This window comes from Lathamus discolor, chromosome 6 (genome assembly GCF_037157495.1).
Source record: "Lathamus discolor isolate bLatDis1 chromosome 6, bLatDis1.hap1, whole genome shotgun sequence".
NCBI classification, from domain to species: Eukaryota; Metazoa; Chordata; class Aves; order Psittaciformes; family Psittacidae; genus Lathamus; species Lathamus discolor.
The window spans coordinates 14,880,249-14,904,743 of NC_088889.1; the positions used below are offsets into that span (position 1 = coordinate 14,880,249).

Genomic DNA, 24,495 nt, shown 5'->3' on the forward strand with positions numbered 1-24,495 from the left:
CCAATGGGCAGGCAGAGAGCGGGGCAGGGGGTGTTCCTTCCCGTACGGCCCGTGGGCCCGGCCTGAGCGCGGCGAGCGGTAGGGCCCGGCTGTGAGCGGAGGCGCCGGTGCCGCCATGTTCCGTCGCAAGCTCTCTGCGCTCGACTACCACAACCCGGCCGGCTTCAACTGCAGGGGTGAGGGGCGGCGCGGGGCTGAGGGCCGCCGTGGCTTCCTCCCCAGCCCTCCCTTCCCGCCGCTCTCCTCAGGCAGCCACGGGCCCGGCTCCCGCTGCCCCAGAGCCCCTCTCCGAGGCCGGGGATTGCTGGGGCGGCTCGTCCGTTCTGCTGGGATCCCCTCGCCCCAGCGCGGGGGAAGCCTCCGGCCCTCAGCTCCGCCGTGCCTCCGGGTCCCCCGTGGGGGGGAGCGAGGAGGGTCTGCGGGGCTCCGAGCCTCAGGGCAGCGCACCGCTCTGCGCGCAGAGTTCAGCCGCAGCGTAGCGATCGGGGGAGCATGCCGAGTTTAGGCCGGGAAAGCCGGGAACCCCAGGCATTGCGGTGTGCGCATTTGGGTCAGCCTTGCTCGCGGGTGGAGCGGAAGGAGGGTTGCAGTGCAGGGACAGAGGATGTTGCTGCTGTTCTTAGTCTCCTATGAAGAGTCTTAGTTTATGTGATGTAAGGGGCAGGAGTTCATGCAGAACGCTCCCTCATGTCGGGGGTGGTTACTGGTACATATAACGTGTGTCCAGCTAACAGTGTTAGGAACCGAGTTTATCATTGTTTCACCTTTCCTTCATTTAAGTTATAACTACATTCCCAATAAAAATAATGTGTTGGCTGATGCCTTTTAGTGTAGTTAGTCAGTCATAGCCAGTTGGAATGGACTTGAAAAATAAGAAACAATTATTGTTAAGTTTTGGTCAGAGGTTATCCTGGAGTGCATGATTTCAGTGTTAGATATACATATATATGTGTGTATATTCATGGTAAAATGTGAAAGTGCTCCAGGGCATCAGTATTTTTATGAACCAGATCAAAACTTAAGGGCTCGATCTTGCCTTTAAGGTATTGGTTAAATTTTGCTTTGTTTAATTCTCCCAACAGATGAAACGGAATTCAGAAATTTTATTGTCTGGCTGGAAGACCAGAAAATCAGACACTACAAGATTGAAGACCGAGGGAACCTGAGAAACATACACAGCGATGACTGGCCCAAGTCGTTTGAAAAGGTATTTCATTGTTTCAAGCACAATTCCAAATGATGATGTAAATGACAGTTAACAGCTGCTGTAGTTGTGGAATATAAGTGACTCTGTCCTGTCTCTGAACTTTTGCATTTCTAGGAATTTAAATGTATTATTAAAACCAAACTGTAGCAGTTAAGACAGTAGAACTTTTGGTACAGAGTTTTCATTCAACTTTGTTTGGCAGTAGGTGGGGTATCCATTCTAATAATTTTTTTTGCCTGATTTGATTCAGTTCTTGAAGTAGAAAGATTGACTACAAATAAACAGCTTTTCTACATTAATGATTCTTACGTACCAAAAGCAAAATGGATTAAGCTAAACTATTTGTAGGCATTGCAAGTGTATGCAAGAAAGCTGCTCAAGAAAGCTGTGGCTGCTCATCTCTGCAGCTCTTGTAATTTCAGATGGTTTTCCTCTGCTAAGCACTCAGTGTGGCGAGCAGTGAGTGATCTCCTGAAGGCTCATTGAGCATTCCAAGTCACCACAAGGCTGTTGAGCATTCCCTCTTGCTTCTCTTTGCTTTCTCTCAACACAGCCCTGCAAGGAGCTGGAAATGCTACTCAGTAATGCTCAGTGCTCATTCATCTCACTTTTTTTTAACACTGGAACTGTGTGTTTTGCTCATTGCCCAGGCAGATTGGAGTTACAGTGCTTGTGCTTTGCAAGGAGGAGCCTAAAGTGTTCTAATACCATATGCATAAATGTACATGCTGTTAGAATTACTGGCAGCTGGCACTGTTGTGGTATCAGTGGTATCTTTCCTGGCTTGGCCAGACTCTCCTCTGTGTGCCTGCCTGGGCGTCCCTGCCTGCTAGTGCTCTCCAGCCCCTGATGACCTTTCCCTCTGTGCTGCCGAAGTAGAGGCTATGGGACACTTCTCCCCTTCCAGTCAAGGGGCAAAGCAGAATGTTTCTGTATCCTAGATTTTGTTAGTCTTGGTAGCAGTTTGGGCTGGGTCCTGTGTTCTGGATTCAGAAGGACAGTGTCCCAGCCACATTTTGCCCTCCTGTTGTACACAGTCCATAAGAAAGGAAAAATTACTTCTGCTGCCCCCAGAATCATATCAACATTGTGACAGCCTTAGGTAGCATCATTCCTCCTTCCTGCTTTAGATGGTAAATTTTTGCTGTGATTTGTTCTCTGTCCTTTCTTTTGCCTCCACTTACTGCATAACATGAACAGATAGCAAAGAAAGGGGCATTTTGGTTTCTCTGGTTGCTGTCTGACAATGAGTAACATTCATTAAAAAGCAGGTGCCACTAAATGGCAGACTTGAGCTATTGGTGGATTGGAGTGCTCAGACGTGTGAGGTAGGTGGGATGCTGCAGCAGGACATTTCACAATGTTGCTTCTTGTTAACAGCTTTAAGGTCTGTGAGAAAGTGACTGTTGACTGTTCTGTGCTCCTCCCTAATTCATGCAGGTCCATAACAGCTATTTGTTTTCTTCTCTTTCTGCTCCTTAGTATATGAAAGATGTAAACTGTCCTTTCAAAATACAAGAGCGACAAGAAACAGTGGATTGGCTGCTCGGCTTAGCAGTTAGGCTCGAGTATGGAGATAATGGTATGAGTGAATTTAATACTTCAAAATGATAGGGAAGCGGGGTTTTCCTGTTTAATTTTGGGAAGTATTTGTCAGATTAACATAATGTCAAAAGTACATATGTTGTTTTCTTAAAATATGATTTCATCTGCTTGGTTTTGCACCATGTTCAGATGTGAGCTACTGCTCCTGTGGGACAGGGCAGTAGTGTACTTGCGTTTAATACTTTATTTCTGGATATAGCAAACCCCACTGTATATATTTATACCCTTCTTCCCATGGGATTGCGTTTCTGAGAACTTACTCTAAAGTGTATTAAATGCATTTTCTGTAGTACTACATTTATTCAAATAAGTTATTCTTAGAGCCTTGTTTTACAGGGAGTAGATGCAGAACCCTTGGGAAGTAAGGCAAGGTTATGAAGAGGTTGAGTAAAATGTCAACAGTCATCAGCAGCTCATTTCCTTATAGTGAGAGTGCAGATAAAAATGTAATTACTGGTGGCAAACATAATAACAGCTAAAGTACTGTTTTCCGTTACCTTTAATTCCTTGGGCAGGGCTGAGCTCTGCTCAAGACAGGGGTGGGATTTAAATACCTGCAATCTGTAGAACTGTTTCTCATTCCTTCATTGATGGAGAAAGTGAGCTGCCTGTGACTCAGGGTTACGTAAAGATGGAGGAGCCAGGAGGTCTTGGAAAACCCCTGTGTGGGTTGTAGATGAATGCTGCAGTCTATAAAACAGTGCCTTCACTGGAAATGCTGTACTCACTGATCAGAACCAGCTTCAGTCTGTAGCTCTTGAGCCCTGCATACACTGCTGATTGGGGCAGAGGGCCAGTGCTAGTTGGAATGATGGATTTTCAAAGTGGTAGAACTGTCAGTGCAGCTTGTTCCGCCTTCTGTGATGAAGACTGTAGGAATACCCTTAATCAAGAGCAGAATGTCCTGCATGAGTGTGGAGCCTGCTTTACTGCTGCTCTTGGATAGCACACAAGCTTTCTGCAGATGGGAGCTGTTGGGGTAGCTCATTAGAATGGCAGCCTTTGGACACATTAGTAGGGAACTCCAGAATGTCAATGTATGAGCCCAGAAGGCTCCTGAGTAATTTCCACACCTCAGAAATACAGCTGTAGCAAACTACAGCTTGGTACTAAACTTATAACTAGTTATTTTTGTCATTAGTTCTAATGGTGCTCATGTTTGCTTCTTAATTTAACAGCTGATAAGTATAAGGATTCTACCCCAGATGGTGCTAAAAATACTGATAATACAGCAAAAACTGCAGAACCGCTGATCAACTTGGATGGTAAGTGTGCAGCAACCTACCGTATGGGTACATCATGTGGAAATGTGTTCCATGGCTTGTGTGGTGTTCTTCAGACTTTAAGTTCTTCTAATACTTTGATAGATACAATTCTTTAATGCCCCATTTAAAGGTTTAGGAATGCAGAGTTCATATGTTCTTTGCTGGCTGAAACTGCTTCTCTGTGAACAGTGTTTTGAGAGTTACTTGTTTCCACTTGTCTGTGTTCCTACTTAAAGGAAGAGGAATTGCTCCATGTGAATCCTACTGCACTGATGCAGAGCTTCTTCTGTTGGGAAAGAAGGAGAAGGGCTGAGGGGAGAATCTTTCCCAGCAGTATGAGGTGCCTAGACACTTGATTAGATATGATTAAGCTGGGAGGGCTCTTCTCAGGCAATGAGGAAGCAGCTGAAGGGTGTTTACCTTAACAGCTTTGCAGAGAGCTGTATAAACAATGAGTGTTTGCTCCAGCTTAGGGTGAAATAGCAAGATTCCTTTTGACTATAGACTGTAATAGATCTTTAAAATAAACAAACAAAACTAAGGAAATGTGATGGCAGACTATTTCGATACTGTCAGCATACTACATGTTGGCTTGGTCTTCCCCAGATGTACCTCTCGTCACTTTATTTGACTGCTAGAAGCATTCACAATAATGGAAGTGGTGGAAAATAATGACTAAAATTAGCCCAAAATCTCGCATGTCTTCTCCCATTGCTCCTTTTACAAAAAGACAGCTAGGAATGGGTCCTACCTTCACCCAGCACAGTTCTTTGCAGTGAGAGAAAGATACAGAAAAAAGAATTATCTTTGTATAATTTGCTTTATTTTCAAAGATTTAACACCAGTTTATTGTACACTAGAACATACGCAGTGTGTTTGGTGTTGAAAACAATGCTGCTTGTGTTTGGATGTTGTTCTGCACATGATTATGAAGCCTGGCGCACACTTTGATTGTTTTTGTAGCTAGACTAAGTTATTGCTCACTGCTGTTTATTCTGGCTTTACCCATCCTTGAGAACAGTCCCATACCAGGGAGTCAGGAAGCTAGTTCTGCCTTTTGGAGCCAGTTAAACTAGCACATATTTTTAATAATGATCATTTTTACAGTGAATAATCCCGATTTCAAGGCTGGAGTGATGGCTTTAGCTAATCTCCTTCAAATTCAGCGACATGATGATTACTTGATAATGCTTAAGGTAAGTTTCACAGTTTTATACCTCCTTTCTTCCTTCTTTTCCTCAGTGGCTGATATACGTGTAATAGCTTGTGGTGCAGAGTTAAAATTTATGACTTTTGAAGAAAAAATAGAAAGTAGAACTCATTCTGTATGTGTCTGTTCAAGCATATAAGAATGCATATAAATCATGGAAATTAATGGATAATTATCTTGGTAAGCAGTTCATTTGTAGCTGAGTTACTGGAGTTCCAACACTGAGAACTGTTGTTCCAAATTTGAAGTTTGTGTTTTTAATGATCCTCAGAAGTGTTGAGGACCATGCTCAAAGGAGAAGATTGTATTCTAGTGCTAGCAATTAACTGAAACGTCAAGACATAGAAGCTCGGTGATGCAAAGGCTGTTTTTTAAAACAAACATCCTAGGGAGTAACCACAGTTAAAGGCTTCTTCCTCCTCTTTTTGTCCTATGAACTGTTGACTCTGTCATTACTGAAGTCAATTCAATTTGACAACTAATCATGGCTTTTAAATGTGGTAAATAGGCTAATTGATTTTCTAAAGCATCTTTTTTATGACTGAGAAAATTTGTAACTTACTGGTGGAACTCCATAGTTAGCTGTAAATTTTGGGTCGAACCTGTACTGTGTTTTTGAAGTACTGAATTTACTGAGACTAGCATTCCTGAGTTCCTACTTGATCCTGCCATAATATGGAAATAAGCTTAGTTTTGTTTGGCACTGAAATAAATTCATTTCACTGAAAAAAACCCAATAAGATCTGTTTGTTACAGCACCTGTGATAATTTCTAAATTCTTTTTTGAGAACCTAAATGCCGTGGGTAGTGAAGTTTATATAGCATGTGTAAGTCTGTAAAAGGTATACTTAACAGTATTACCACCCTAGCCTGGTTTCTTAATGAAATGACAGCCTGCAGTTATCCCATCAATCACTTTCTCATTCTCTTCAGTCTGGTATACTCCTTTGCTTTCCCAAACTACCCTTCGAACCCTTCATCAGTCTTTGAAGAGTGGTGGAGATCTCATATATTAACCCCCTACCAAAAAACCTCCAGACCTAAACCCCTGCAAAAATCAGTGAAAAGGGGTGTCAGAGAGAGAAGAGACCCTGTGAATGGTGAAATTGAGGATCTGCAGCATGAGCTCAGCCCTTATTAGACAGAGTTCCTTCAGGTGGGCTTACAGGATTGTCTCAAGGTTAACAAACTGTATCTGGGTAGGACCATCTAGTACCATCTAATTTGGTACTAGCAGCTTGAAGTGACCAGAATGGGTTTTCTGCTGTCTACATTTCTGTCACTGTTGCTACATTTCTAGTCTCACTTTTCTCAGACAGAAGTGGTTGAGCAAAACCACGAGCCTGAAATTTTCTTGCTTTTAATTACAGTGAGAATGGATTTCTGCCATGGCAGTTCATGTTACAGGGGCAATGGCAATGCTAGTTTTCAGGTTTGATGGTATTAGGATGTGACAGTGAAACCTTTTAAATTTCATACCACAGTAAGCACATTTGCAGAGAATTTATGATCCCTGTTCAGGCTTGGACCCTGGGGAGTGGATGTTTAGGGGAGACCAGAGGGTGCAAGCATGCCACAGATCTGGCAGACCTTGTCCAGAGTGGGCAAAGAGCTATCTGAACTCCCATTTTATTAATTTAAATCTGGGAGGTTCATCAGAAAGCATCTGTGTAACACAGTTGGATAGCCTTTTCTAATGCAAAAGGCACTCAAAATTCTACACGGGCTGGTTTCACTGCTGGAATTTAAAGGTAAACTTCTCATCAAATCACTCTTGTCCAGGCTACTCCCTTCAGTTAGAAAGATTTCTGGAAGTATTCAGTGATATCTTTCTAGTATCATTTCAACTTTAATCATGACCAGAACCAGGAGAAATCCTGGGAGAAAAGCACGAAGCAGTAAGACCGCTTCTGTCACATTTGGCTACTCATCAGGGAAAGTTTGAGGAATGTGTTTAACAGACCCAGTTCTTCTGGTGGAAGTCTGCCTGCATGGTGTTCCTTCAGTTATTTTTAGAGGCATTTACAGCTGTAGGTTTCAGTAACTGATAGCTCCGATACGATTTCATGCTATGTACTGGAGCCAGTAGAAAGAGATGAGCAGCAGGATTGTTAAAATCAAGGCTGTTCTTGTTCCTGTGTCTAAAAATAATTCCTTTCTGCTCTCAGTCTTTTTTAAAACCTGGGTGTGTAGCCTTGCTCCAGGTTCCTCTGCATGTGGAAGGTGGTTCAGCACCTACTAAAAGATGCTGATAGCAGGATTTGCTTCCTGAAGAAGCTGTGTTGCTGCAGCATTAAAGGTGTGTGTTCTTGGAACAATAAAGATGGTGCTGCTGCTTTGGGATTGTGATTAGTTCATTCTGTAGTCACAGAATCGTTGATTAACCTAACGGTCTTTTCCAACCTCAAGTTGAACCATTAACCCAGCACTGCCAAGTCCACCACTAAACCATGTCCCTAAGTGCCACATCTACACCTCTTAAATCCCTCCAGGACTGGTGACTCCACCACTTCCCTGGGCAACCTGTTCCAGCGCTTAAAAACCCTTTTGGAGAAGACATTTTTCCTAATACCCAACCTAAACCTTATCTGGCACAACTTGAGGCCATTTCCTCTCATCCAATTGCTTGTTACTTGTGAGAAGAGACCAACCCTCACCTCGCTACAACCTCCTTCCAGGTAGTTGTAGAGAGCAATAAGGTCTTCCCTGGGCCTCCTATTCTCCGTTCTAAAAAACACAAGCTGTACGAGTGTTCTAGTACCTTGCAGGTTTTGGCCCATCAGTGGCTGAAATGAATAGTGTGATGCCCTTGTCTCTTCTGGTTAAGTTCCTCCCCACAGCCAAAGAAACAACACCTGTGTAAGATACTACTCCTAATGTATAGTGCTATTTGAAAAGGTTTAAGGTCTGAAAGAGTTTTCCAAGAAGTTGTTCGCAGAATGGCGGGTTTGAGGTGATGCTGGGTTATAATGTTTCCCTTGGAATTGCAGAGAAATGCATCAAGACATAAATAAATGACTCTCACCTTCAATGTTTTTCTAGGCAATTCGCATTTTGGTTCAAGAGCGTTTGACGCAGGACGCCATAGCGAAGGCCAGTCAGTCCAAGGAGGTTCGTATATACACAGCATGAGTCTAGTGCCAGTTGTTCGATATCAAGGGAAAAAGTGTAAGCATAAATGTCTGTAATCTCAGTCAAGACCAATTCTGTTTAAACACTTTGTTTAGGATGGTGGTGGAACCTTGCTTTATCTTTGCCATCCTGATTCAAAAAGACCCAGAGGATTATGGAGAGTAGTTTGCAAAGCTTTTTTTGTTTCAGTTGAATACAAAAAGGTATACTGATATATCAGTAACTAGCTGTTCCCTGCCTAGTTACTTGCTAGAGTATTACCCTTACTGTTCAGTGCAGCAGGCTGGCAGTGTGCAAACAAATGTATGATCCAGCTTTTCCTCAGAATCAGCAGCACTGGCTGCATAAACAGGTTGAAACATTCCTTCTGTGGAGTGTTTTGCCTCATATGTACACCTTGTATGTGTTTGAGGGATGGAATGTTGCATGTCCAACTCCTTCCTCCTGCTCTTCCCCAAAAAGAGGTGGGGAAAGAAACTTATGCACTTAAACCTCAGATTTTGCAGTTATTTTCTAACCACAAGCAGGATATTCTAGATGATGGCTGTGGTTTTTCAGACTGTCATTTTTTAAACATCCCAGTTTTCCAGCTTTTCCCTCTGGCATATGGCACAGCAACTGCTGCATTAGTTCTTGGGTGCAGCAGGGAAGGTGGCCTCTCTTGCCATGCAGGTGTATGTTTAGAAGTGTCCCTGCTAAAGAAACTGGATCTGGTCAAAGAGCGCAGATCCCTTCATCTTCTCTAGCAGCTGCTCAGAACAGTTCATGCTTTATTTATTGCCATAATATTGCTTATGTACTAAGTAGCAATCCCAGGTGCTCTTAAGTTGTAGTGCAGTAATTTCCAGAAGCATTGGAACATCAACGCTTTGGTTTTTGGTTTTGTATACCCATAAAACTGCTAAATGAGCAGGAAAATACAAAAGCAGCCGAGGTTGCTGTGTTCATTTTACATTTGATAACAAATGTTAATAAAAAGCTGCTTTTATTTGCTGTTTACATAGCTGCACAGCTGACATGCAGGGATCAGAATGGGATTTTCTGTGTTTGGCAGAGCTAGCTGCTTTGAGGAACATTGAATTTTTTTCTTGACAAAGAATTGTTCATATTCGATAGGTGTTCAGAGCATTGTCAGGGCTTAGGTTGATATGTCACTATGATATGTGTCACTGGGAGTGTATTCTTGTTAGAAATGCTAAATTTCAAGTGAGGTGGAGAAAAGGCAGGGGATTGGAGGTGGGAAAACGGCTTTGTGTGCCAGCAGCAATCATCAACATTGCAATGTAGCAGATGAATGAAGAAAATTGCTTAAAAGCAGAGGGAATAGCTGGGTTGCAGGATAGAAGGAGAGGAAAAATAAACCTCTTCTTATGGTTTTGGCTGGCTTGTTAATGCCAAAATACTAGCCAGTGACGCTTTGTATATTAAGCCTTGCCCCTGGAAGCAGGTGATAAATGTCTGACTGCAGCATGGCAGACGGCTTTATATACAGAATGTCATGAGTAGCATGCCTGGCAATATCAAGATAGAGTGGGGAAAAGATAAAACAGACTGAGAAATGTTCTCTGACTGAAGGATATATATGGAGACTCTGGTGAGGAAAGTTAAACTGCTGTGCTTGTGGCTTAAATGCACCAAGTAAAATGAGATTTATCTTGTTTGGTTGTCAAGGTACTTATTTGAAGGTAAGACATAACACATATGGTTGGGGTTTTGTTGTTTTTTGGTTTGAGGGTTTTTGGCTTTTTTTAGATTACATTTTGAATGGCTGGTAATTCAATGTACTTCATGTCTAGACAGGATTCAGATTTATACTGGCAGCCTTGTAGTGAATCATAGGTAGTGTCAAGTACAAAAATGTCCTTCAGGATCACTGTAAGGATGCTCCCAAAGGCTATACCTGGGGCATATTTGAAAACACAACTAAGTGGATAACTTCTCCCCCCAACTCTGAAATCTGGAAGCCACCTCAGAGAATCTAGTTTTACTGTTGACACTTCCAGTTACAGGGCAGGTGGCTGTGGTGGTTTGCCCATTGCAAGTGTTTTGTGCAGCATTTTTAAATTAAATTTTTGGGGAATGTGGCTGTGAATTTAAGCAGTCTGTGTAGTTACAGATTTAAAGGTGATCTTCGTTTCTCAATCTAAGGATGTCTCAAAAGACTACCTCCAAAGGTGGCACTGCGGTCACTCTCTGTTGGAGGTACCTGTAGTGGCCCTGGGGAATTTGTCCACAAAGAACTGACTGAATCAATGCTTTGCTGCTTGTGTGGCTTTGAGAACACACCAGGGCAATTTGCAGCCTTATGTTTAAAACTATTTTCTTGAAACATTTATGTCTGAAGTCTGATATTGCAAGAATATGTCTGAAATGGGGAATCCAGAGGCCACAAAGATGCTCTGAGGGCTGGAACACCTCTGCTGTTGACATGCTAAGAGAGTTGGGCTTGTTCAGCCCATAGAAGAGAAGGCTCTGGAGAGACCTTAGAGCAGCTTCCAGTGCCTAAAGGGGTGAACAAGAAATCTGGAGAGGGGATTTTGACAGAGGCATGTAGGGACAGGACAAGGTGGAATGGCTTTAAGCTGGCAGAGGGGAGATTTAGATTTATTAGAAGGAAGAAGTTCTTCCCTGTGAGGGTGCTGAGGCGCTGGCACAGGTTGCTCAGAGAAGCTGTGGCTGCCCCATCCCTGGCAGTGTTCAAGGCCAGGTTGGGTGGGGTTTGGAGCAACCTGGTCTGGTGGAAGGTGTCCCTGCCTGTGGCAGGGGGTTTAGAACTGGATGACATTTAAGGTCCCTTCAACTCAAACTGTTCTGTGATTAGTGGTGTTCTTATCAACAAGTGGGTTAGATTTTAAGATAGCAGTTCAGCATCCATTTTATTGAAGAAGCCATGAAAAACAACCACTCTTTGAAAATGGGGTAACTCCAATGACTTATGGTCACTATTTTGTATTTAGTGTGTGTTTGATCAACTCAGATATTTTTATTTTTTTTTACATGTCTATAAAGCCTTTAAAATAAATCCTCACTGTTTAGAATGTTCAGAGCCCCATCATTGTAGAAACTAATAGTATTGAACTTGAATGTTTTGTTGTGCCAAATGCAGGACATTTGGCAAATGCTCAGAAACAAATGTTGGAAATAAAAGTTACAGAGGTAGTAAAAGCAGATTATAAGGCTTGCATTGTTGAACTCTGTGCATGTTGTAACATGGTGAGTGATTGTTTAGCATGACGGCTCCTCTCCAGCTGGAGAGAGCAAAAGAAAGAGAGCAGTACTTGGAAATGACCACTAATGAAACTTTTCCTTGTACTGTCTTAATAAAGCAAGTGTTTAGAAAATGGAACGTTTAGCTTTATTCCTAAGCTTAACACTTGAGAAAATGCTTCTGGGGATGTTGATAGAGGTTGCAAGTTCACTGCTTGAGAAACTCACTTGATTACGGAGTATTTTTACAGTTCTTTCAAATCGGGCAGTGCTTTGAAAGCTGGCAGCTGTTTGAAGGCACTAGTTCCTCAGAAAGCCAAACCAGTGCGTGCTTTTTGTTTGTCTGGGTAGCGATGTTGCTGGATTGGGTGTTCTCTCACAGTACTGCTGTTGGCCTTTTAAGGATTGAATGTGGGCAGCTTGTATCCAATGGGGTTTGTTTGACGAGTCGGGGTATTATTAAGCATGAAGATTTTTCTTTACAAATACTCTGGGTTTGATGTTTCAGGACACGAAGGCACTTGTATGTAATCAAGCACGATGACTTTTCAACGTTGTCACACACATCTACATAAGCAAAACTCAAGTGGCCTCCAGAGCTACCCACTGTATCACTTGATTTTATTTTCCAAACATGCAGCGTGACGTTTCTAATTGTACTTGATTGAATATGCTTTTTCTTTTTGAAGGGCTTGCCTGTTGCTTTAGAGAAACACATTCTTGGTTTTGACACAGGAGGTAAGCAATTCTCTTAATGTTACTTCTAAGTAGTCTCGTCATGTTACTTCTAAATACTGATGTTTGCCTTTGACATAGTATATTGCTGTCAAACATGTAGCTAATGTGTACAGTAAAAAACCCTGTAGTGGAAAGAATTGTTCCCTCCCAGCTTGTTATTTACGAGCACCCCTGAGCATTTTGTTTTGGAACAGAAAAGCATAAATCTTTAACTGTGGAATATGTTGTTTCAGAGTAATGTTTAAATAACAGCTTTTAATGGTAGCCACGTTTGCAAGTGGGAGGAATGCATCTCACTACTGGTGTAAATCGTGTTTCTACCAGCAGAGGACCCCTGTGCTGCTTCCCTGTGGTTTAGTTCCATAATTCACCTCAAATCTAATCCTAAGCAGTACAAGTTGGTATGACCTGATAGGTTATTTTGTAAGCAATAGCCAGATGACCTGGAACACCTCTGGGTTGGCTTCACTTTTGCCCCCTGTATACCTAAATTACTACTCGGATTGTTCCATACTGACCGAACTTGGCTGTGGCAGGGGCTGCAGGGAGCTGAGCAAGGTTTTGCAGAGCACCCTGTCCCTCTCTAGCAGCAAGGAAAGTTGCTTCCTATTTCATGTATGAAAACTACAAGCATGAACGAAGTGCAGAACATTAACTTTGACTAAGCTTTTCTTAAGTCCTTCATGTCAGATGAAAACGCTTGATACGACTTCTCTTTCTGTGACTCACCCAGATGCAGTTCTCAATGAAGCTGCTCAGATTCTCCGACTGCTGCATATAGAGGAGCTCCGAGAGCTGCAAACAAAAATTAATGAAGCGATTGTAGCAGTTCAGGCGATTATTGCTGATCCCAAGACGGACCACAGACTGGGGAAAGTCGGGAGATGAACAGAGAAAAGCTTTTAGTCTCTTGTGTACTTAGTACAATTAGGAACTACATACAGCTCTGTACGACCCTGGCATGCAGTTCGAAATGGTATTATTTGACTGTTTTGAAAGAAAACAGGAAATGGAATTCTGACTTCTAAGGAACTATCATTTTTCTTTAAATAAATGAAGTTGGGGAAAATAGACAAATTGTTCTGAATAGCTCTGAGTTGGCAAATACGCCTTTTTCTTTTTCATTGTGTTTGGCTTTGTGTTGAGATGGGAGTGTTACACAAAGTCTCCGCAGATTCCTCTTTTGTTGAGGTCCTGCCATATGAACAGCTTGCCCCTGGCTTGCTTGCTGCTTCTCCACTCTCTACCCTACAGCTGAAATACTTAACAACTAAATCCAAAGGGAAACTTAAACCAACCATTTTATTCAATTATTGTAGGAACCTAGAAAAAGTGAAGCATTACATCATAAATGGTATTTCTGAACATGTATTGGTCTACATTGGGTAGGTCTATGAAGGCACTTAGAAGAACCAACAAGCATGAACAGACCAATTCTAGCATATTCTTCTAATATAAATACTAAAAGACATGCATTGAGGCAGTGGTGAAAACACAGAGTTGTCTTCTGGAAAATCTTCAATGCCTTTGCCACATCACGTAACTGTTCTGCACACTGTTGGAGCATACACAGTCTCTGTCTTCAGGGCTGTACATTACTTAGACCCAGCAAATACTGCAACCAAAGCTCCCCATCGGTGCTTATTTTTTTGGCTAAAAGGACCTGTTGGTCAGATTGTCAAAAATGAATCCATTCTTTGTCTAATAAAATAAATCATTTGAATAAGAAACTACATTTTAAGTTTGCTTGCCTAAGATCCACAGGACCATTTTTATTTTTTTGGTAATATATTGATGTTTTCCACTTAAAAAAAAATACAGTAGTAAAGACTTGAGGTATCACTTCAAACAACATTAAGTAATCTTTTGTAGAAAAGAGATTGCTTCATTGGCCTTGGTTAAGGGTTTCTCCCTCTTAGTTGTGTGCAGTGACAGTTTTCTGGGTCTGAAGTTCTTTTGGGTGCAAAGATGGTTGTTTCTCGAAATAGCAGTTACTATTTCCTCGCTGTAGGGAGAAATGGGTGTCTTTAGCACATCAAGCACACAGCAGCTGTTTGTTAGACAATCAAGGGTGGGTGGGGTTTGGGGTGGGTTTTACCTCCAGGGCAGTAGGGATAAACTGCAGTTATTCCATAGAGATGTGATCGCTGCTCTGGAAGATACTCATCCGTAAAGGAGCCAGTTTCCTTATCGATAGCTATCACACCATCCCTGGTGATAAGGGGGAGAAGTGCTTTACTCTCCTGTGAAACTTGTTTTTCTCCCCCATCTATATACATTTAGGAACAGAGGCAGCTCAAAATATTGGTCTGAACACTTGGCAGAACAAGGGGAAATAAATTTCCCCCCTAAAATCTATATCTAGTTTGTTCAGTGTCTCTTTTTGGTGATCCAGTCACACAGATGGCCTTCCAAGGAGAGATTATCTCCCTGAGAGTCTCCTGCAAGCATGACAAGCACTTAAGCATTTGTTGTAATCTGCTATGGTTGGATCGAAGTTTTGAGAGCTTCCAGCTGGAGTGAGAATAGAGGCGAGTTCCTGATGCTGAAGGCCTCGGGTGGTGGGGGGGAAGGGAACAACCGAGGACAGAATATTTTCTTTGACTTAATCTAGATTCAGAAATGTGCCAAGCTTTAGTTAAAAAAACCCAGCAAACCCAGCCACTATTTCTGTCCCTCCTGGGAAGCTGGGGTTGTTCCTAAACAACTTCTGCACTGAGATTTACAAGCGGGTGTTGCTGAACGTGGCACTGCAGGAGACGCTGAATGCTCTGGTGAGGTTCCAGGACTTGGGGACCAGGGAGCAAGCTGGGGATATGTTTCATTTCCCCCCACTCTGGCTCAAAGGCCCTCCAAGCTGCTTGCTAGCACAGCTCCGCAGGGAGTGTGAAGCCTGGCTCCTGGCCACTTCGGGGAGCAGAGCCCTAGGAAATGCTCCTGAGCATTGCCAGCTGTGGGAGGGAGGGGGTTTTCTTTCCTTACCGTCTCCAGTCCGTATGGTAGAAGTGATTGGCATAACTGATGATGCTGAAGGGGTAGTTGAGGTTGTTCTGTACGACACGCCGACCGGTGCCATCAGGGAATGTGCACTCCAGGTGCTTTGTTCCTTTTCAAACACAGGACAGGTATCAGGCCACAAAAATAACCCCACCAAGCATGTTCTTTGTATTCACTGAATTTTGAAACAGCTTTTCAACCTAAGGGTGTAGAAGCAACGTAAGCTGTGAGCCCCACTGACCCTGTTACACAAAGTCCTTTGGGGCAGGACAGTGGAAGGGGGCAGAGAAGCCCACAGGTAGCAATAGGCTGAAGACATAAGACATACACAGAATTACAGAATGGTTTGAGTCGAAAGGACCTTAAATGTCACCCAGTTCCAACCCCCTGCCACAGGCAGGGACACCTTCCACCAGACCAGGTTGCTCCAAACCCCACCCAACCTGGCCTTGAACACTGCCAGGGATGGGGCAGCCACAGCTTCTCTGGGCACCCTGTGCCAGGGCCTCACCACCCTCACAGGGAAGAACTTCTGCCTAATATCTAACCTAAATCTCCCCTCTTTTAGTTTAAAGCCATTCCTCCTTGTCCTACCCTTACTTGCGCTTATACATAGCTGGATTTCCCCTTGAGGCTTGATATGTCTCGGTCTGATCCATCCTGGGTGAAGAAGTTACCTGCGTCTGCCCAACAGAGCAGCTTGGAGAAGGGGTCAAAGGTCAGGCCGTTGGGCAAGCCGATGTCCTTATTCACCAGGACCCTCCTGTTGGCTCCATTGACAGTGGATGTTTCAATTTTGGGTGCCTCACGATTCCAGTCCGTCCAGTAAAGGTTGCTTGGGAAAAAAGTACATCATGAACAAGCAGGACACACAACAGGAGTGGTAGGAGATGAGGAGCTGTTTCTTTGTTACTGGCTCTCTTGAAGAGAGGCCAGGTTCTCCCCGTAACAGTGCCTGAAATCTTTATTTGATTTGAAAAATTCTCTAACAGAAAACCAGAATAATGTCAAGCATGTTTACGGCCCAAACTGTAGCTCCTACATGAGGGCGAGTCTTAGGAGTAGCACAGTTCGGATCACTACAGCACCCTAGAGGCACAGCTTGTGTTTTCGAACACCAGGCGTGTTTCAAAGCTTTCACAAATAACGTACATCCTGATGCTGAAACAGCAGGTTTAGCCAGATCCTGAATTTCACAGTGAAAGAAGGGGTGGGGAACAGAGCCCATCCCTGCTGCGGGTGTGCAATGTAGGATGGGTCCTTGGCACCCCACCGAGTGTCCAGCTCTTACACCCTGCAAAGCCCTGCGTGCAAATCTGCGCTGCTGCTCACCCTCGGACAGGGTCCACCGCGATGGCGCGGGGATTGACGAGGTCTGTGTCGAAGAGCACCCGCCGCTCGGAGCCGTCCAGCCGGGCTCTCTCGATCTTATCCAGGCCGCTGTCAGTCCAGAACACGGCTCGGCGCAGGTGGTCCACTGCCAGCCCCTCGGGGCTGATGAGTCCTGCCAGAGGGATGGGCATGGTCAGAGCTGCTCCTGGACCTGTCACAGCGTCCTGACCCAAAGCCGAGGGATGTGAGGGCGCAGTGGGGGACCCCAAACCTGTGATGGGCACAGGCAGGCATGGACCCTCTGCTGTGGCTTTGGGCAGGTTTGGGTGATGGGAGCACACCTGAGTTGATGATGGTCTCTGGTTCAGCACCTGGCTCCAGACTCGCCCGGCTTATGGTCCGTCCAGCCACATCGGTCCAGTAGATAGTCTTCTCCCGGCAGTCATAGTCTATCCCCACCACGATGGAGCCCTGCCAGGGTTGGGAGAGGGACACAGGGTGAAATCCTGCCTGGACCACAGGCAGGAGCCTCATCTTTATCCCACCAGCCAGCACTGAGAGCTGCCCAGGGCACTCTGCAAGATGGAGCAATAGGGAATGACACTTCAGATCCCTTTTCCCTGGGAAACCCAACACTGATGGGCTCCTACTGCACACCCCCCAGCTAACTGCTGCAGCAGAGGTTTTTAGGCCAGCTGTGGCAGGAACACATCCACACCCAGATGGGTTTGAAACCCTTTGGCTCAGGGAGAGACTGCTCCAACAGTGAAGCCAGCCCAAGGAATGACCTTTAGGATGGGGAAAGGGAATGCTTGGCAAGGTGTTTCAGTTCCCCAGGGTGCAGGGAGGGTCATGGCCCAGCTTCCAGCATTCCTCTCCTTCGGTCTGGCTTGGATGGAGATGCATATGGCCATGCTCCAAGAGGAGTCCAAGGAAGGGAAAAGGCAACTTTGCAGTAGAGATGTGCGGATGGCAGCCCGGGGCCAGTGACTGAAGAGCAAGGGACCTCTGCAAGCACCCATGCTCCTTCCCTGGGCAGGCACCCCACGTCTGTGACCTGCCCCTCTGCTCGGGGATGGCTGGAGGAAGAGGTGAGAGCACTTCTACTCCCTCCCAGTGCCACAGCAGCCAACATGACCGATGTCCCACAAACCAACATCAACCTTCAATCAGCCTCAGACCATCAGAGTGCAGACAAAAGTGGTCCAGAGCGATGTGAAACACATCAGCCTGTTCCTAACTCCCTCCGGTGGTCCTGCACCCCGGACCCGATGCTGGAGATACTGTACGTGCAGGGAGAGCAGGGTCTTCGCCGCCTCCTTCTGCAGCCGCGTGCCGTTGAGCGGGAGGTAGCCGATTTGCTGTCCCTGAGCATAGAGCAGAAACGTCCCCGTGGCCGGTGGGGACACATCGGGCCGGGGCGAGGGCCGGACACTGGGCGGTGCGACACTGGGGAGACCTGGCACGTAAACAGGGGGAGACAAGGAGAAAGACGGCTCAGGGAGCATTGGCCCCATGGCTCCGTACCTGAGCACGAATGGGGTGCAGCACTGAGAGCCTGTGCTCTGCTAAGTCAGGGAGAGGGGATCATGTTTGGGGTGCTCAGCTCTTACATGGCGGGGTGCTGCCAGGCTCCGAGCGCGTGCCCTGGATCTCCCTGCCGCTCTCGTCCACGCACCAGCAGTACCCGCTGTCCCCATGGCACTGCAGCGGGGTGAAGTTGCCCTCCACGTCGCACTGCGGCACATACTGGTCGCTGCGGGGGCTGCCCCCGTAGTGCTCCAGCAAGCTCTGCCGCCAGCGCTCACACATGGTGGGCGGCCGCTCTGTGGACTCTGCACAGGAGGGCGACAGTCAACCCCTGCGACGGACCCCATGTGCAAGCCTGGGGGGACTCAGGGCTTTGCCGGAGGCCCTGGTCCCCCTCTCCTTGCTGGGTGCCCCTCCATGCTGGGGTGCTGCAGCACTGACCTGGGGTCCCGCAGCGAGGCGGTGTGCTGCCCGGTGCTGTCCGCGTGCCTGCGATCTCCTGCCCTGACGCATCCACGCACCAGCAGTGCCCGGTGCTGCTGTGGCACTGCAGGGGCCGGTACCGACCTTCCTCGTCACACTGGGGCACGTGCCCATTGCCCACAGGTGAGGGTCCCGGTGGCACCTCCCGCGGGTACAGCCGCGCGTGTTCACAGGGGGTCAGCTGCTGGACGGACTCTGCTGGCAGCAAACACCCCTCGAGGCTCAGGGGGTGCCGTGCAGCTCCCCTGCACCCGCCTGGCACCTGGGTTTGGCCCTGCTTCTCCCACGGCTGGAGGTGCTGGGTGATGCTCTGCTGGCACCACTTGGCCTCCCCTCCTTGTGCTGGGGCTGCCCTTCTCCAGGCCCCTCACCAGCCAGTGGCTGTCACCTCCATCTCAAGATGACACAGGAGGTGCCCCAATGGCCACTGCTACTATAACTCCATGGGCCAGGATGCCCTAGAAGACCCAAGAGCCCACTGATGTTCCCAACCACCCATTGAGCAGCACCCACACCGAGGCCATAACAGTGAAGCCCCCAGCTCAGTGGTTGAGCAGACGGTCACCTCCTCCCTCTTCAGCCCCACTGTCCCCACTCTGCAGGTAGTTGGGGCCAAAGTTCTGCACCCATGTGGGATGGGCAGGGACAGGCAGGGCTCTTCCTGTTCCAGCACTTTCCCAACACCTTCTGTTACAGAGCACAACAGCAGCCAGTGCTGCGAGATGCTTCCTACCAGCTGGGTGCCCACTGATCCCATTGGGATGCCAACGAGATGCGGAAGGACCCGACCCTCCTCCCCTCACCCCCTCAAGCACCACGGGGCAGCACTGACCTGGGGTCCCGCAGCGAGGCGGTGTGCTGCCCGGTGCTGTCCGCGTGCCTGCGATCTCCTGCCCCGCGGCATCCACACACCAGCAGTGCCCGGTGCTGCTGTGGCACTGCAGGGGCCGGTACCGGCCCTCCTCGTCACACTGGGGCACGTGCCCATTGCCCACAGGTGAGGGTCCCGGTGGCACCTCCCGTGGGTACAGCCGCTCGTGCTGGCAGGGTGTCAGCCGCTGTGTGCTCCCTTCCGATGCCGGGACAGCCAAAGCAAAAGCAGAGTGAGGACACGAGAAGTTGCCTGGGGCAGAGCTGGGGGTATGGGGCCAACCAGATAGCCTTACCTTGAGTGCACTGGAAACCATCGCCTTCATAGCCCGGATGGCACCGGCAGGAGAAGGAGCCCAGTGTGTTGTAGCAGACAGCGGCTGGGTGACACGGGTTTTCAGCACACTCATCCACATCTGTGCGCAGGGAAGATGAGGATCAGCCGGGGCAGGGCACCCCGGCAGCCGTGCAGTACAGGCACCCTGCGGTCCCCCCTGGACCCCGTACCGGAGCAGCTGATGCCATCACCAGTGTACCCAGGGAGGCACTCGCAGGCAGGCTGGCCCCCGGCATGGACCAGGCAGCGTGCCCGGTCCCCCGGCGCACATGGGTGGCTCCCATCCTCGCAGGGGTTGCTCACTGGTGCCAGCACTGCGGGAACAGGAGGTGAGGGTGGCTGGGGCAAGGCCCATGGGGCACAGGGGTGGGGGATCCCCAAACCACAGGGCTGGCACTTACACACACACCCCTGCCCGTCCTCCGCCGGCCGGTACCCACTGTGGCACTCGCACCGGTAGCTGCCTGGCCCATTCAGGCAGACAGTGAAGGGGCCGCACTGGCTCAGGCCCTCTGCACACTCATCCACATCTAGAGAAAGGGGGAGACGCCACCAGCAGTGGTTGGACGCCCCCATTTTGGGGTCTGGCTGCTCCTGGCCTGGGGTGGGATGTCCTGCCCCAAGCTGCTCATCTCACATCTGCCACTTCCTCCATCCCCACAACACTCCCCAAGTGTCCCCCACAGCCTCCCGTCACCCTGCCTCAGTTTGCCCCCATGAATCATCCATATCCTTGGTGCAGCTCTTGAGACTGCAGGTGCTGTGGCATCTCCTGACACCCCAAATGGCAGTGGCCATCACAGTGTCCCCTGGGGGATAGGATGCACCAGCCACCCCTCGCACCCACTCACAGCCCCACTCACCTCGGCAACCCCGTCCCTCACTGCGGTAGCCGGCTGCACACTCGCACGTGTACTCCATGCCTGCGCCAGGCTGACAGCGTGCTGTTGCCTCACATGTGTGTGTGCTGTCATGGCAGGGGTTCACTGGGGAATTCTCAGCATTGTCTGCAGGGGAGGCGGGTGTCAGTGGGGCAGGAAAAAGATCTGGGAGACGTGGGGTTCCCACTCCTCCCTGACATGGGCATCACTGCTTTGCCACAGCACCCTTGTCCCGTGCAGGGACCTGTGGCTGCAGGCCCCCAGTGCCAAAAGAATCCGGTCTCCTTTGGCTGTTTAGGGGCAAAGTGAACAGTGGCTGGCACCCTGGGGTGAGCACCGTGGGGGGGGTGATGGAGCTCACCTCCTGCTGAGCCGATGTGGGCAGCGAGCGCATAGCGCAGGACGTGCTCCTGACTGTCATAGAGGGTGAAGGCGCGCGCCACGCTCAGGCGCTGCCGGGCGAGCAGGCGGGTGTGCGGGCAGCCGGCAAAGGTGATGTTCTGCCGCAGGCGGTAGGACAAGGTCTGGTTGGCCGTGCCCGCAACCAGGACGTACTCCCGCTGGGCAGAGGATGTCACAGCTGCAGGACGGCAAGAGAAACCCCACCGGATGTGGGGGAGCCGGCTTCAGCAGAGATGCTTCTTGGATGTTGGGAACCGCAGTGGGAACGGGGTGGTTTTGGGTTGCTCCAGGCAGGGCACACAGGGATGGCGCTTGAGAAACTAAACCTGGGGTTGAGCATGAGCTCTTACCTGAGCTGGAGTAGTGATAGAGCTCCTTGTAGGGAGCGATGTGGACAGTGGTGTTCTCCTGGAGAAATGGCACCTGGCCCTGGATGTGTGTCTTAAGGCTTAAGTAATTGTCTGCCCCCAGGCCCTCAGCTGTCTGAGTGATGTGGACTGTCTCCTCCCCGGGGTAGAAGGTCACCTCCAGGTTCTGGGTGAACTCGGCACCTAAACAGGCAGCATTCAGACATAGGATTTTTCAGGCATACATGCCCAGAGCTTCCCTGCTCCTCTGGTACACCCGTGAGGGCTCACAGCAGGGACGTGACTGCCAGCTGAGCCTGAGGAGGTGATCGGAGGAGCCATGGGGCTGCCCTGAACCCACACCTCTCACTAACTGCCCCATGCCACACATCACCCTACATCTGAGCAACCCACCCCATTGCAAGCCATGTTCCCCAAAGGAAAGGGACTCCATGGTGCATCCCGGGTCCCTGCTCACCAGTGATGCTGAAGCCATTCTCAGAGCCGGGTTCCTCCAGGGCAAAGAGCCATGCGAAGAGCCCGCCGATGGGCAGGAGGGGCAGGAGAGCGCGGGCAGCGGGCTGGGGCACCCCGCTGATGGCCGTGTAGGTTCGGCCATCGCTGCCCACGATGTATGCGTGCAGGTCGACGTCCTGGAAGCGGACGGATGCCCGCCCCACCGTCAGGCTCCCGCTCACCTTCCCGTTGAGGCGATGCACAGCCCCTGGGTAGGGAGACGGGCACCCCTGGCAGCGGCCACCCAGGCACGGGATGCCCGTCCCCACCCCTGCCCCACGTACCTTCAGGCAGGCACTGCCGGCCATTGCCGTAGTAGGTGGCCCGGCAGTGGCAGCAGACACCAGTGGCGTAGTCAGTGCAGAAGGCGTGCGGGGAGCAGCGCCCATGGTGCTGGGCACATGTCTCTCTGCCGGCTGCGCTGTAGGTGAACACTGGGGCCAAGGGGAAAGGGTTGGGGACATGGTGACAAAGCCACCCCTCATAGGGGCAGGCACCTTGCCTCTTTAACCCAAAACCACCGTCAACACTGTCGGGAGACAGGCCAGCTGGTGACTCCCAGAAAGGCTTCCCAGGATGCGCAGGGAGGGCGGAGGGGTTTGAACCTGTTGCCTGATTTCAGGCAGCTCTGACAGAAGGCGAGAGATCGAGTTCCTGCTTATCTCTGGGAGACAGCAGCCCCGGATGGGGCTTTGCTGCTGCAGGCACAGGCCACAGTGGCTCCGCAGCCCACTCAGCAGCGGTGGGGGCACAGGGCCAGCCCTGCCCCGTGCCAGGACCTGTCCCCTGAGCTTCCCGTGCTCCAAGCTTCCCTCCTCACAACGTGGGTGCAGCAGCAGCAAACCCGGCAGGCAGGGCTGTATGGCGGGCAGGGACATATGGCTCCGGCAGCCCCTTGGCAGCAGGAGTTGGCTGGAAGGAAAGGAGCTGGAAGGGCAGCAGCTTTGCAGGGGCAGTGCCAGCCCACACTAGCTCCAGCCCCGGCTGCTTGGCAAGAGATGAGCTTGCAGCAAAGAGGCCTTTTTTAGGGAGCCACCCACCATGCGATGTCCCCACTCGGTCATCGGAGGGGCTGCGGCCACTCACCGTCAGGGTTAAAATGCACGTCTTCCTCCACACCGACACCATGGTGCCCAGAGCTGTAGGAAGAGGGGTTGGCAGAGTAGCTCTGCTGGGCACTGCCATCCCCATTGGGGTGCAGCCGGCGGCTCCGCTCCTGCCCCAGGGATGCAGGCAGCCCCTTGGGGACAATGCCCTGCAGCGCCGGGGCACGGGGTCCATGGTCAGGATGCAAGGTGTCCGAGCTGTGCTGCGCCGGCAGCTCCATGGATGTGTGGTCAGCACGGCTGTAGTGGTTGGCACGACTGTAGAGTGTGCGGGTGTAGTCGGCACTGCCGGCTGCGTGACGTACAGGCGCAGCTCCTGGCTCCACGTGCTCCAGCGGTGCCACACTGCCCACGTGGAAGACCCACACGCCTGGTACCCCCGTGTTGCTCTCCCTGCAGAACAGCAGCACACAAACACATCCATCACAGCCATGGTGGAAAACCCACCCCAAAGGTACCGGCCCTGTTTCACACCACCCCTCCCGGGATCACAAGCACAGCTCCCAAAAAGCTTCTGTGCACATGGAGCTGAGCCCCCCACCTCAGCCCATCACCCCAGATCGCTTCCCTCCTGCTTCCAGCCTTCCAACGGCTCTGAGGGCTGGGAGAAGGTGACCCCATTCCCCCTGCCCACCCCACACAGCCCCCAGACACCACGCACCGCTCCAGGGTCCTCAGAGCCGGCTCGCTGCTGGCCAGGCTGTGGAAGAGCCCATCCCTCTTCGGGTCATCGCCGTCCCCCCAGCTGAAGCCCACCCTGGCCGGCAGCTCCAGCTGGACGTTGTATGACTCCTTGGGCCGCGTCCCCAGGAACTGGAGGCCACCCTCAGGGTAGAGGAAGATGGCGTAGGTGTCCTCATCATTGTAGGCTATGACTGCCTGGAAGGTGTTGAGCTGCCAAAGGGACAGCAGGACAGACAGACGTCAGGGAGGGGCAGGATGCCAGCAGAGGACTGAGACTGGGAAGGGGACCAGGGATGTGAAAGCCAGTTCCCCACACACCACATTGCATACAAGTGTCCCGAAAGAGCCCTTTATCAGCCTGCAGAGAGACCTCCTGGGCAAGGGCAGAAGCAGGGGCTGCTTGTGCATGGCCAAACCCCAGTGCAATGTGCTGGGAAGGACATTTATCGTCCTCCACAAGAGCCCATGACACAGCCAGGCCACCCCCTCTCAGCTGCATCAGTGCAGGCGTGTCCCTTGGAGGGAGCCCTGGACCATGATGCCCAGAAGCATCCCTGGCCGTGTAACCCGTGCACCAGGCTGGTGCACTGCAGCTTCCTTGCTCCCATCCTCCACCTCCTATCCTGCCCCTGACACCAGCAGCCCC

At 49.6% G+C, this 24,495-nt stretch overlaps 2 protein-coding genes across 3 annotated transcripts in view; one reads left to right on the plus strand and one right to left on the minus strand.

Moving 5' to 3' along the window:
• RTRAF (RNA transcription, translation and transport factor) lies at positions 1-14,094 on the plus strand. The gene is made up of 8 exons (XM_065686346.1): positions 1-176; positions 1,083-1,207; positions 2,690-2,789; positions 3,991-4,077; positions 5,185-5,273; positions 8,330-8,398; positions 12,316-12,364; positions 13,098-14,094. The coding sequence occupies exons 1-8, from the start codon at positions 116-118 to the stop codon at positions 13,250-13,252; spliced, it is 735 nt and encodes a 244-aa protein (XP_065542418.1). The 5' UTR covers positions 1-115; the 3' UTR covers positions 13,253-14,094.
• The window catches only part of NID2 (nidogen 2), a 14,526-nt gene continuing 3,678 nt past the window's right edge, over positions 13,648-24,495 (minus strand). Inside the window, exons 3-22 of one of the 2 annotated variants that reach the window (XM_065686345.1) lie at positions 23,827-24,059; positions 23,146-23,558; positions 22,344-22,493; positions 22,022-22,267; positions 21,547-21,747; positions 21,156-21,374; positions 20,777-20,920; positions 20,315-20,443; positions 20,084-20,227; positions 19,873-19,992; positions 19,539-19,775; positions 18,665-18,901; positions 18,307-18,528; positions 17,983-18,152; positions 17,035-17,164; positions 16,694-16,865; positions 16,039-16,196; positions 15,347-15,470; positions 14,463-14,575; positions 13,648-14,369 (exon numbers count right to left, since the gene is read on the minus strand). In XM_065686345.1, coding sequence (XP_065542417.1) covers positions 14,359-14,369; positions 14,463-14,575; positions 15,347-15,470; positions 16,039-16,196; positions 16,694-16,865; positions 17,035-17,164; positions 17,983-18,152; positions 18,307-18,528; positions 18,665-18,901; positions 19,539-19,775; positions 19,873-19,992; positions 20,084-20,227; positions 20,315-20,443; positions 20,777-20,920; positions 21,156-21,374; positions 21,547-21,747; positions 22,022-22,267; positions 22,344-22,493; positions 23,146-23,558; positions 23,827-24,059 — 3,573 coding nt within the window. In that variant the 3' untranslated portion in view covers positions 13,648-14,358. Of the gene's footprint in view, positions 14,370-14,462; positions 14,576-15,346; positions 15,471-16,038; positions 16,197-16,693; positions 16,866-17,034; positions 17,165-17,982; positions 18,153-18,306; positions 18,529-18,664; positions 18,905-19,538; positions 19,776-19,872; positions 19,993-20,083; positions 20,228-20,314; positions 20,444-20,776; positions 20,921-21,155; positions 21,375-21,546; positions 21,748-22,021; positions 22,268-22,343; positions 22,494-23,145; positions 23,559-23,826; positions 24,060-24,495 lie in introns of both variants that reach the window. The other variant, XM_065686344.1, reaches the window with a different exon arrangement.